Source organism: Cucurbita maxima, unplaced genomic scaffold (genome assembly GCF_002738345.1).
Source record: "Cucurbita maxima cultivar Rimu unplaced genomic scaffold, Cmax_1.0 Cma_Scf00049, whole genome shotgun sequence".
Lineage (NCBI taxonomy): Eukaryota > Viridiplantae > Streptophyta > Magnoliopsida > Cucurbitales > Cucurbitaceae > Cucurbita > Cucurbita maxima.
Window position 1 is genome coordinate 399,812 of NW_019272065.1, and position 11,297 is coordinate 411,108.

The 11,297-nt window shown below is 34.5% G+C and overlaps 3 protein-coding genes across 4 annotated transcripts; 2 read left to right on the plus strand and 1 right to left on the minus strand.

Annotated features, from left to right (window-relative positions):
* The first annotated feature begins 1,260 nt into the window (after positions 1-1,260).
* LOC111471282 (E3 ubiquitin-protein ligase RZFP34-like) lies at positions 1,261-4,021 on the plus strand. Of its 2 annotated transcripts, none has more exons than XM_023117008.1 (13): positions 1,261-1,529; positions 1,612-1,706; positions 1,826-1,913; positions 1,998-2,057; positions 2,358-2,390; positions 2,465-2,542; positions 2,630-2,673; positions 2,797-2,837; positions 2,927-3,009; positions 3,151-3,242; positions 3,347-3,416; positions 3,499-3,540; positions 3,638-4,021. In XM_023117008.1, the coding sequence occupies exons 2-13, from the start codon at positions 1,624-1,626 to the stop codon at positions 3,788-3,790; spliced, it is 867 nt and encodes a 288-aa protein (XP_022972776.1). In that variant the 5' UTR covers positions 1,261-1,529; positions 1,612-1,623; the 3' UTR covers positions 3,791-4,021. The 2 variants fall into 2 exon arrangements, with proteins under 2 accessions (XP_022972776.1, XP_022972775.1); XM_023117007.1 differs by having other exon boundaries at positions 1,262-1,525; positions 1,609-1,706.
* Positions 4,022-4,991: 970 nt separating this feature from the next.
* Positions 4,992-9,542, minus strand: LOC111471286 (dual specificity phosphatase Cdc25). The gene is made up of 3 exons (XM_023117012.1): positions 9,428-9,542; positions 9,199-9,337; positions 4,992-5,471 (listed from the first exon to the last, which is right to left on the minus strand). Exons 1-3 carry the CDS (start codon positions 9,508-9,510, stop codon positions 5,304-5,306), a joined length of 390 nt encoding a protein of 129 aa, XP_022972780.1. The 5' UTR covers positions 9,511-9,542; the 3' UTR covers positions 4,992-5,303.
* A 620-nt stretch (positions 9,543-10,162) lies between these two features.
* On the plus strand, positions 10,163-11,134 carry LOC111471147 (nucleolin-like). Its single transcript, XM_023116842.1, has one exon. The coding sequence runs from the start codon at positions 10,163-10,165 to the stop codon at positions 11,132-11,134; it is 972 nt and encodes a 323-aa protein (XP_022972610.1).
* Positions 11,135-11,297: the final 163 nt, after the last annotated feature.

The window sequence follows — 11,297 nt, forward strand, 5'->3', positions numbered from 1 at the left end:
GTTACAATACATATTAAATTAATTAAAATCTTTAAATATAAAATATTTACGAGTTATATTGTATCAATTACACGTTAAATATTTTTAATCTTTTTAAAAATAGCGTAGGGTTCGATTAGGTTTGCGGGTTAGTTGGATTGACCCGACAAAAAAAAATGTCAACCTGTACGCCAAATTGAATTTTAAGTTTTCTAAAATTTCAACTAATTAAAAAAAAATATTTTCTAGAATGGTTTAGATTCGGTAGTCTGAAATGATCAATTATCGAGTTATATAAACACGTTTAATAAAAAATGAAAATATAGTCTAGATATCACTATAAGTTTTGATAAAATTGTTAGAAATTAATTAAAAAAAAAATTATAAAGACTAAATCTATAGTTTAACCTAAAAATTTTGCTCGAACAATTCGGAAAATCTACTAAACATGAAAATGGTCATTTTAATAAATTGGTTATTAATAGAAATTTTTATTAAATCTAAGAAATTCTATTATTTAATACATTTTCATACTACCTATCGAACTGATATCGTATCATGATCTTATCCAAAAAAAAAAAAAAAAAGAAAGTAAAAGTTAGTTGAAACGAAAGGGACTTGTCATACAAATATGGAATAATTATATAGAACTTTTAAGCACGGATATTTTTTATTTAAAAAAAAAAACCAAAATTTAAATGGATCGGACCCGATTCTCGATATCCAAATCTAAATCGAGTTTGATACTTATCCATAGTCGCCGTTCTTCTCTCTATAAATTGATCGCTGCCATTGTTCCTCCGTCCTATTATATTACTCTATCTTTCTCTCTTTGGTTGGGACATTCCTGCAACAAAATTCTGCGGTTTTGCCCTTGATCTCTCCGCTCGATTTACAGTTTTCGGTGAGTGAACGTGACGAGTGAGTAAATGACCAAAATGTCCCCATTTCTTTTATTTTTATGATAAAATATTGTTTAAATTAAAAAAAAAAATAGTTTTTTTTAGGTTTAAAAAGAAAAGGAAAGAAAAGAAAAGATGGTAGTGTTTTTTTTTTTATTGTTTTAATAATTCACATTTTTTTAAATTTTAATATTAAAATCAAGTCCTTTAGAACTTGAACCATTAATTTTGAAAATATTAATTAATATTTTATCTCAATCGAATATGAAAAATGACGTAAATTTTGTTTAATAAATTAATAAGTGGATTAGATGCGAACGACGCCGTTTAGGTTTAGTAAAAGGAATATAATTACGAAGAAGGCGAATACTCTGGCGTGTCGCCTCGTCATTGATTTGCGTACAAGAAAACACGGCGGCGGGCAGAGCTTTCCAAAGAATCGGTGGTATTTTTGGAATTTCACGTCCGTCTTCTCTGATATTTTTCTGGGAACTCAAAACTGAGATTCCGGCAAGATCCCTCTCCGAAACCACCGCCCCTATGAAGTTCGTTGCATAGAAACGAAAAGAGAAATGGAATAGAAGAACGATGCACAGAATTTAGATTCTATTACAGTTTGATAATTTTCCCTGTCGGAACTTTTGGTTTGTTTTTTTTTTCTTTATCATTTTTCGCTGAATTCTTGAGTTTCTCGTTCCTCCTTGGGTTTAATTTTATCGATTTTCAGGAGTTTTTTCTTTATATGATGGTGGAGAGCGGAATGGAGGCTTGGATTTCCACTAATGGCGAGAAGTCTTTGATCGATCTCGGATATGGCAGCTTCGGGTAGTTTATCTTTCTTAATCTGCGTCTAAATTAATGTCGATCTGATTTTTGGAGTTTTTAGTGGTTATGATGTTGTATATTTCTCATTTTCTTTGTTTTCCTGTGGAAATGATTCGAAGGTGCTCCCATTATAGAAGGAGGTGTAAGATCAGAGCACCTTGTTGCAATGAAATATTTGATTGCAGGCATTGTCACAATGAAGCTAAGGTTTGCTTCTTCTTCTTCTTCTTTTCCATAAAATTGTGTAAGACGATAGATTGATGAAGTTTCCTGTTGATGATCTTTATGCAGAATTCATTAGATGTGGATCCTCGCTTGCGCCACGACATTCCTCGCCATGATATAGAAAAAGTACGATTCCTTTTGGTTTTCTTTGTAGCTACATTCTCTGAATTGTTACCATTTGTAAATCAACCATCAATCTAGCTTCTAATTTCACTTATTCATGGCTTTTTCTTCTCTGAATTTGTGCTTTCTCTTGCCTTTTTAATTATTAAGATTTGTTTTCTGTTTCAGTTTAGTTTTAAGTTTACTTTGGATTGAATCTTATGAACACGAGATTACGGAACAAAGAAGTAGAGATTAATTAAAAAGACCTTTAAATTTTCTTCAATATGAATTAGAATTCATGAATTCTGAATCTCTCTGTAGGTCATCTGTTCCTTGTGTGACACCGAACAAGACGTAAGTTCTTTCCTTCAACTCCTTCATTGAAAAATATGGAAAGAGAATTTAATGTCTTTTGTTACTTCTTTTAGGTGCAACAACGTTGTATTCAATGTGGAGTTTGTATGGGGAAGTACTTTTGTTCTAAGTGCAAGTTCTTCGACGACGATGTAGGCTTCTATCGACATGTTTATATCGATATTATAAGCCTTGTTCTTAAACTTTTGTTAACTCAAAACCTTTTTTTGTTTTGCTAGGTTTCAAAGAAGCAGTATCACTGCAATGAATGTGGTATTTGCAGGTCCAAACCATTTCCTTCAACTTTCTCTGTATATTTCTGTAGTAACGTTTCTTCCTCCACAGCTTTCACTGTATATTAGATGTATTTTCAGTACATAATAATGTTTTTTGATTCGTTACACAGAGTAGGAGGCGAGGAGAACTTTTTCCACTGCAAAAAGTGTGGTAAGATTTTGTGACCATTTTAAATGATTCGACTGCTTGGAGTTCTCTACTTTTCCAGCCATTGAATTGTGAGATTCCTTATCTTTTAGGTTGTTGCTATTCAAAACTGATGGAGAATTCCCATAGTTGCGTGGAAAAGGCAATGCATCACAATTGTCCTGTTTGCTTTGAGGTGAGTTTCAAAACATTCATATAAACTTGAGCGATGCACAATTAGTTGAGTCATATATGTTTGGCAAAGAGATCAAACGTTTGAATCTCCCACCCTACGTGTCATTCGACTCAAAATAACATAATCGACCAATTGCTGCAGTTTCTTTTCGACACAATGAGTGACATTTCCGTTTTGCCGTGTGGACACACGATTCATCTAGAATGTGTGAAGGAGATGGAGCAACGCTTACAGTAAGTTCAGCTCCCTCGTTACAGAATATGCCTTTTGTTCTGATCATTTGAATGAGTTACCAAAGCCATGCTTTGTATCTTTACTGGTTGGGATAAATCTGCAGATACACATGCCCTGTTTGCTCGAAATCCTACTGCGATATGTCGAGCGTGTGGGAAAAACTGGATCACGAGGTATGGAGCTTCAACCAAACAAATGTGCAAGTAACGAAAATGAACATTCACATTATCTTAACACATTTGACTTCAATTTCAGGTTGCGTCGACGCCGATGCCTCAAATGTACCTACATAAGATGGTTAGTAGTGGCTGGAAAACAATGTTTGGCTTCTCAAAAAGAGACCGCTGATTAATTTGATGAACTGAAAAGATTGCTTTCTGTACTTTTTGGTCAGGTATGGATCCTGTGCAATGACTGTAGCGAGATATCAGAGGTTAATTATCACATTGTAGCACACAAATGCGTCAAATGCAAGTCCTATAATACAAGGCTGACACAAGGAGGGCCCTCTTCATGCTCTCCAAGGATTGCTCAAATTGTGAGATGATCTGATAATGATATGACTAACTTCCAGACAAAAAATTGGTTTAAGGGGTACTTATCTCTATAATTATTTCTAGCATCTAACTTATTATAGCCCATTCATTTAACTCTTAAACTGGTGGTTTCTTTCTTTGCAATTCCACCAATTATTGTGGAAATGTGCAATATTGTATTGTATTGTATTGTATTGGAGCTTATTAATGTAATGTATGGTATTGAATGAGTTCTTTTAGTTGGAAGAATTTTAACTTGGAAATTTTTGATGGGACGTATATATCAGTTGAGTTATGTTTAAGTTGTATTTAATAAGTTCAAATCTTAAAAGCCGATAAATGTCCTTTTAATCCATTTTAAACGTTTTGTTAGATTAAGGCTGAAAATAGAAGATTCAAAAAATGGGAAGAGTTACCAATTAGATATTGGTAATAAAGTTGCTACAACGATGAGATGTGTAGTAATGGGAATAAATGAAAACTATATGTAAATTGTATATTAAATTATAAATTTAGTTTTGAGGTTAATTGGTTTGATAGTTTTAAATTTTTTTTGAATAACTGATATATGATATATTTTCATTTAGGTTTCTACCAAATCGAATTCATATAAGACATCGGTGAATATTAAAATATAATAGTCACCCTCTTATTATTTTATTAAACATCACATATATTTCATTTAGGTTACAAATTTAGTGTATAATAATTTAGTTTATAAACTTTATTATAAAAGGTGTACCTTCTAATTTGTAATACTTTAGTCCGAAGTGTATAATATATCATCAAACTAAATATTTATTACTATTATTATTATGACCATTATCTCTCTGAGATCTTGAGATCAAATATTATTATTATGATCATATCTCTTTGAGATCTTGAGATCAAATACAACAATTGGAAGGGAAAGATTCAATCTTTTGACCTCTTAACCAAGAATATATATAGACATATATGTTAATCATCATTGAACTATACTCGCTTGACAACCGTTATTATTTAATCATTTAAACTTTGTAGCACATAAACGACTAGTTTATTAGATCTACTTAGAAGTCTCATTAAATTTTAACGACAATCTTTTCAGTACAGTCTAAATTGGGATGGCCTGAAAGTTGAGGGACCAAAATTGAGTTTTAATCACCAAACATCTGGCAAAAAAAAAATCTCAGACCTTAAAAATGCACCCCTGGCGCAAGACGATCGTAGTATAACTTCAAATATGTATATATAATAATAAAAATGGATTATCTTCTTTTTAACTCCAAACTCCAAAGTGATACATTCACTTGGCAGAAACAAACCCCGGGTTTAATGCCCAAGTTCATCAGAAGTGGATACATATACAATACAACTAAAAATTCCACGTATTTATGAAATCACATTTTTGTTTAACATTATCAAATGATATCATAAGCGAAATTAGATTGTTTATCCTCATACCTAGGTAGCAAAGGTATATAAGCGGCTATTTGATTGAGTTATTTCAAAACCATGCTGACCTATGATGATTTCTGAATCCTAAATCCCCTCCTTGCAAGGCACGTTGTTGCAGCGACAAACGGGTCGGCCAGACGCTTCCCAGCCATTGAAGCCACGTTCAAGAACACAGATGCTTTTTATTCCAGCATCCTCCTTAATTTCCTCGAGATAGTTGGCAAGCTTCCTTGCGCAAGATGGGCCACGAACCTACAAAACCATTGGGAAAATAAGATTTGTGACAATGCTTAGTTTCTAAAAGTAGAAGCTGAACATAAACAGAAGGGATCTTGAAAAAAATGAGAATATGAGCTTTTCCTTGATATCTCGTTGATGTTCATATGGAAACGTCCGGTGAATGATAATTCACGAGCAAGATTAACCAATTCTTTTTTTCCCATGAATAAACTTCATTCAAATGCAACTGTCCGAACTTGGACAGGAAAAGAAAAAGGGGAACTAATAAGGGGGAGAGAGTCAGTGGAAGAAGAACTAAGTTGACATTAGAGAAGGGGGTGAACTAAAAGTTCCATAATTTCTATGGATTTGGCGTTTTATGCACGAGCAAAATGCTCTTTGGTGGAAATTTATTGTTGCTAAATAGTATGCATCTAAAGATGTATTTGCCTTGGTGTTTCGTTTGTTCGACCACTGTTCTTGTTTCTAATCGAGCTCAAAGATGTCTGGATAAGGGACTTTCTTTCAACTTCTTTCTGACATGATTCATGGTTGAGCTGTGGAATTATTTCTACGACTTTTCCTCGACTTTACCGTTTAACTACTCATCCTCATTGTTTAGTTGCTTAGTTGCTGAAGCTTAGATTGATTCTCAGGTAGCTTGGAATTTGCAACTTCGGTGTGATTATATGATTTAGAGGTAGTTGAATGAGCCCGTCTTTCTTATTTACTCTCCCTAACCAAGCTCCAGAGTCATGATGTTGGTTGGATTTGGCCTCTTGATCCTACATAATCTTTTACTGTTAAAATCTTTTATGGTAAACCTTCTTCGAATATGAATACCCTGTGTAATGTGATTTGGAAAGATTAAAATTTCTCTGAGCTTAACTTTGGTGCAATCAGTACAATGACAAACTATAAAGGCGTATGTCTCATTTTTTTACATCTCCATCCTGGTGTGTTATGTATTCTGCTAATGGACACCTTTGGACATTGCTCCTATGCTACTTGTTATTGGAAAGTGATCCTTCTCGCTTTTGGATACTCATTAACATTGCCTAACGACATTTACGACTTTTTAGCCTCCATTTTTGTGGGTCGTCCTTTCCATGAAGTAAAGAAAATTTAGTCGCTGCTGTAGCTTTAAGATTTAATGAGAAAATCTCACTCAATTTTAACAGTAATTAGCGTCTTTGGGGTGAAAGGGATGGAGGATTCGGGACTCCTTTATCTTTGATAACTTTTTGGAATTAACCCTCTTTCATGTTTTGTATTGGTGTAAATGTAAACACCCTTGTTCGAATTATAGCTAATTGTCTTTGATTTCCAATTGGACATCCCTTTTGTCATGTACCTACAGGTGTTGGAGGTTACACTCCTTTTTACTTCATTTATTAATGAAAATGTTTCCCTTCTTAAAAAAAGTCATGAGGACTTGTGTCTAGAGTAGACACTATTATATCATATTGTCTAGATATGTGGAGGTCCCATTGTCCCTAGCCAGTCATACCAGAGCCATGCCTCTAATTTAGCCATGTTGGTAGAAAATCTGCAGGTGCTGAAAAGAAAAGTTGTAAGCCTTGAAGTCAAAGTCATGGTGGAGGTCCTTGGTTGAGCTCTTATCCAAGCCAACTTCTTTTCTTCGGAGCACATTGCTAATTGGATAGAACTCCACCACATATCACGTTGTGGGTACGACACCACTACTTCTCACACTTGTAGCAATCTCTCCCTTTTAACCACACTTCTCCGACATTTGAGGACTCATCCATAATTCTACTCAACTATGTCTCTCTAAAACTCATCACTTCTCTATTCCACACCCGATGATTTTACAAACACAGCTAAGTCAAGGCTAAACTTGAATACCGCTTGTTAGGGCAACACCTCTCAAGGCTAAACTTCAATACCACTTGTTAGACAACAAATCCTCTACGTATTGCTACAATAGTATGATATTGTCCACTTTGGACAAAAACCCTCATTGTTTTGCTTTTGGTTCCACCCAAAAGGCCTCACACTAATAGAGATAATAAAGATATTGTCTCTCACTCATGTATCCATGATCTTCCTCTTATTTAGTCAATGTAGGACTTTAGTCGCATTCCAAACACTTTGAAGGAATGGAATGAGAGTAAGAGCATTAACAATATTGAAAGCTCTATCTAGATTGAAAAGGCAATTGGAAGACAGAAAATTGCCTCAAAATATTTCTTGAAAGGCCCTAACAAAATAATGTAGATTTTGCCCTTAATTTCACTTGTGAAACTGAAGTTCCAAAGGAATTTGTCAATAGAAAGCAGATTCAAATATCATGGGCGTGGAGGAATAGGAATCCAAGAACCTAGATTTAAGCAGCAAGACAATGTGAAAATGGAGGGACGACTTGTTGGCTATAACATAATACACAATTACTAGAACTTTCGACAGCATTTAATAATTTTGAAGAGAATTCTCAGCCAAAACTTGGTTTGTCCGATTGTACTAGTCCAAGTATAGTGCCCATGATACGTTTTTGTCCAATATATGGTCATAGTACCAAAAAGCAAGATTTTCAAGAATGAAAATATATAGAATATAAACTTAGGCATATGTTATAACTGCTCATGACACTTCATTTGCACAATAAGAATCCACTTAAGTAAGCATTTAACTTGAACATATATAGTAGCAACCCAAGCTGTTGGTAACCATCAGAGAAGTATAGGAAATACTTGTAGCAGAGAAAAAAAAAAAAAAAAAAAAAACTTAAGCCAATACATTTTGTGTTAGCTATACAGAAAGGATACCACTGTTAACATACCCAATTGTTCTAACCTCCAGGTTCACGTCCCAGGACCAAAACATTTTATTCTCTCTTCTATTGGGTTTAACTGTTCAGCAGTTCAACAATGGTCCAAATTCTGTCATCTTAACCTGGTCGAGATGTCGTTTTTACCATGGGCTTCTACGCTTCCATATCTCCTCAGATTTGGAACCCACCCCTTAGTTCGCTCACATACTTATCTGTTTTTACAACACCCATGAATACTGAATTATTTTACTCCTTAACTTGTTTAGTTCGTCTACTGATCTCCGTAGCCATTTTTCTAACAAAACAAAGTTTCTCTTGCTCATACTACCAACCCCAGACCTCTCAATTCCTAATAGAAACTATAAATTAAAAATGAAACAAAAATAACTAGTCTGTTCGGAAGATCATTGCCATGTATGTTTACTTCTCAGCGCATTAAAGTAAAAGTTCCCAAATAAGGTCCTCGTCAACATACAGAGCTAATTTTTCATGTATTAGATTAAACAGAAGGTTTCAGTTTGATTGTGGGCAGAAAACTGCTGGAACCTGTTAACACAGCTCTTGTTTCATTTTTTTAAATAATACAACTATGAAGCTTAGAAGTAAAACAGATGAATGACAGCGCTCATACTGGTTTGAACCCCTATCCATCTCTGATTATACAGATGAGAAGAGAAGATATACAGGACATCAACTTCCGCAGGAGTAAAAAACAGATCACATATCAAAATTCACAAAACTCCAATTCATTATGGCAAACAGAGAGATAACTGAAGTACATACAAATCCGATTAATCCAAATGTGAATTGAAGGACTGCTAAAACTTAAACAGCCAGAGAAATCGATAGAGCAAAAAATGGTGAAATGTGAGACGACAAAAAACAAATTAATAGAACAAGTCAAAGCGGAAAGATGATGATATTTCAAAGATGATTGACAGAATGAACATGAAGGCTAGCGAGAACCTGGCTAAGAGCGCAGTGGAAAACAAGCATGTCTTTTCCTTTCACTTCTTGAACAAGCTTCGAGATCTTATCAGAGAAAGTGTCACTAGCGTAGTGCAGAGATCCGGCAATATGGCCATCGTAACTTCTCTCGTCGTCCCTGCGAGATCATATAACAAATTTTCACATAGATGAACAAACATAGCGTCATGGAAAGAATCCGAAGAGGAATTTCCGCCGGCGATTGTACCTAACGTCGATGATGGCGACATTTGGCATGCGTCTGAAGGACAGGAGCTGAGTTCCAGTGATGTATGAAATGCTTCGAGCCATCTTCAGCTTCAATTTCTTCTTCTTCTTCGTCTTGCTCTAGCCGACGAAGGAAAGATCAGATAATTTTTTTCTCCCTTTCAATCGGATTCGCAGTTTTGATGGATGCAAGGAATCTATTGAACCCTTTTTAAGAAAATTTTTTTTTTTTTAAAAAAAAAACTCCGAATTTCAAACCCAAAAATTATTTAAAAATTTACGCATTTAATCCTTAAAATATAAATAAATTATAATTATAAATTTAGCCTTATAATTTTTAAATCAAATTATAATTTAAAGAACTAGTCAAAATGTATAATTAAATCAATAAAATAATAAATATCAAATAAAAAAAATTATAAATAAGAGATCTAATATTTAATAAAACAATTAAATGTATGTTAATGGATCTAATTTTAAATTTAATAAAATCTTAGATTTTCACTTTAATTTTATATTTAATTAAGTCTATTAAAGAAGGTATTAGATAAAATAATAATAATAATAATTCATATAGAGAAGTGGCTGTAATTTAACCTAAAAAAAATTAGGGAGTAATTTATTGGCGGGTATAAAATAGGGAACCCCGCCTCCCTCAGACGCCACAATCATCGATTGAAGCACAGAGGAAGCGCAGAATCCGAGTTGTATATTTGCGATCTGGCCGTCGTTCTCCATGGCAGAACTTTGCACTCTTTATTTCGTGTTGCCTCAAGTAGAGCCCTATGATGCTGTACATCTGCCCGATGATCTTGACGACGGCGAGAAGATTCTTGATGGCGCGATCCCTAGGCGAGAAGTTAAATCCAAATTAACGCCAATGTATTTGCGTTACGGTTACCTAATGGCTGAAAATCTGCCTCCGAACGCTCTTTCTGAGAAGCAGGTTCTTGATCGTTTGCCTGAAGTCGTCGGGGGCGAAGAGGACGAGAACGGAGATTGTGTTTTTGAAATAAATTTTTCTCAAGAGAACTGTAATTATGTCGTACAATTATTTTTTAGTCCGAAAGAGGAATCTGACGACGACGATGAAGATTCACATCAAGAAGAAGAGGCTTACCAAGATTCTGATAGCAATGATATGGAAGAGATTGGGGAAGATTACGATAGCGATGACATGGAAGAAATTGATGAAGACTACGATAGCGATGATATGGAAGAAATTGATGAAGATTACGGGAGCGACGATGAAAAAGAAAGTTACGAAGATGAACAGAAAGGCGACGAAGAGCTGACTGGAAATCGCGTTTTTGAATTGTATTTTCCGCAAGGAGATCGCAATTATGTTGTCCGATTAGTTTTTGTGAATGAAGAAGGAACGAGGTTTCTTGATGAAGGAGAGGAGTTTCTTTTCGTCGGACTGCAGCGATTAGCCGGAATTTCATACGATATAGAAGAATTGGAAGATGAAGTTCCAGCAATTGACAATAAATCTTCCTCTGCTCTGTCGGAAGTTGTATCGGAGATTTCACGGAGACTGATGGAATCCAAAGTCGGAGAACCTGATGATATTAGAACAGCAGAAGAAGCAGAAAAGCAGAGTAGATTCAACAATGAAATTTGTACTTTCATCGATCCTCAGATGATATTAGAACGACCTAACTATCTAACAGTGCGTGATCATCTGCAGCTTCACTCTTCCGCCTGAACTACCGCTATAATTTGCTCTCTAGATTTGCATTTTTCATCTTTGTCATCTATCAACTATGAACATTTCTCTTGAATAATTTGATGGTGTTCATCTTCTTCATCATCATCATCTTCTTTTCAATCAAATTCAAATTCAAATTCAAAAAAAAAAAAAAAAAAAA

Excerpts from the sequence above, each read along its gene's own strand:
- LOC111471286 (XM_023117012.1), bottom strand. The coding sequence starts at position 9,510 with ATGGCTCGAAGCATTTCATACATCACTGGAACTCAGCTCCTGTCCTTC. Across the intron at positions 9,338-9,427 it reads GTCGCCATCATCGACGTTAG|GGACGACGAGAGAAGTTACG; the intron begins GTACAATCGCCG and ends ATGATCTCGCAG. Across the intron at positions 5,472-9,198 it reads TCCACTGCGCTCTTAGCCAG|GTTCGTGGCCCATCTTGCGC; the intron begins GTTCTCGCTAGC and ends ATGGTTTTGTAG.
- LOC111471282 (XM_023117008.1), top strand. The coding sequence starts at position 1,624 with ATGATGGTGGAGAGCGGAATGGAGGCTTGGATTTCCACTAATGGCGAG. Across the intron at positions 1,914-1,997 it reads ATTGTCACAATGAAGCTAAG|AATTCATTAGATGTGGATCC; the intron begins GTTTGCTTCTTC and ends ATCTTTATGCAG. Across the intron at positions 3,541-3,637 it reads AAATGTACCTACATAAGATG|GTATGGATCCTGTGCAATGA; the intron begins GTTAGTAGTGGC and ends CTTTTTGGTCAG.
- LOC111471147 (XM_023116842.1), top strand. The coding sequence starts at position 10,163 with ATGGCAGAACTTTGCACTCTTTATTTCGTGTTGCCTCAAGTAGAGCCC.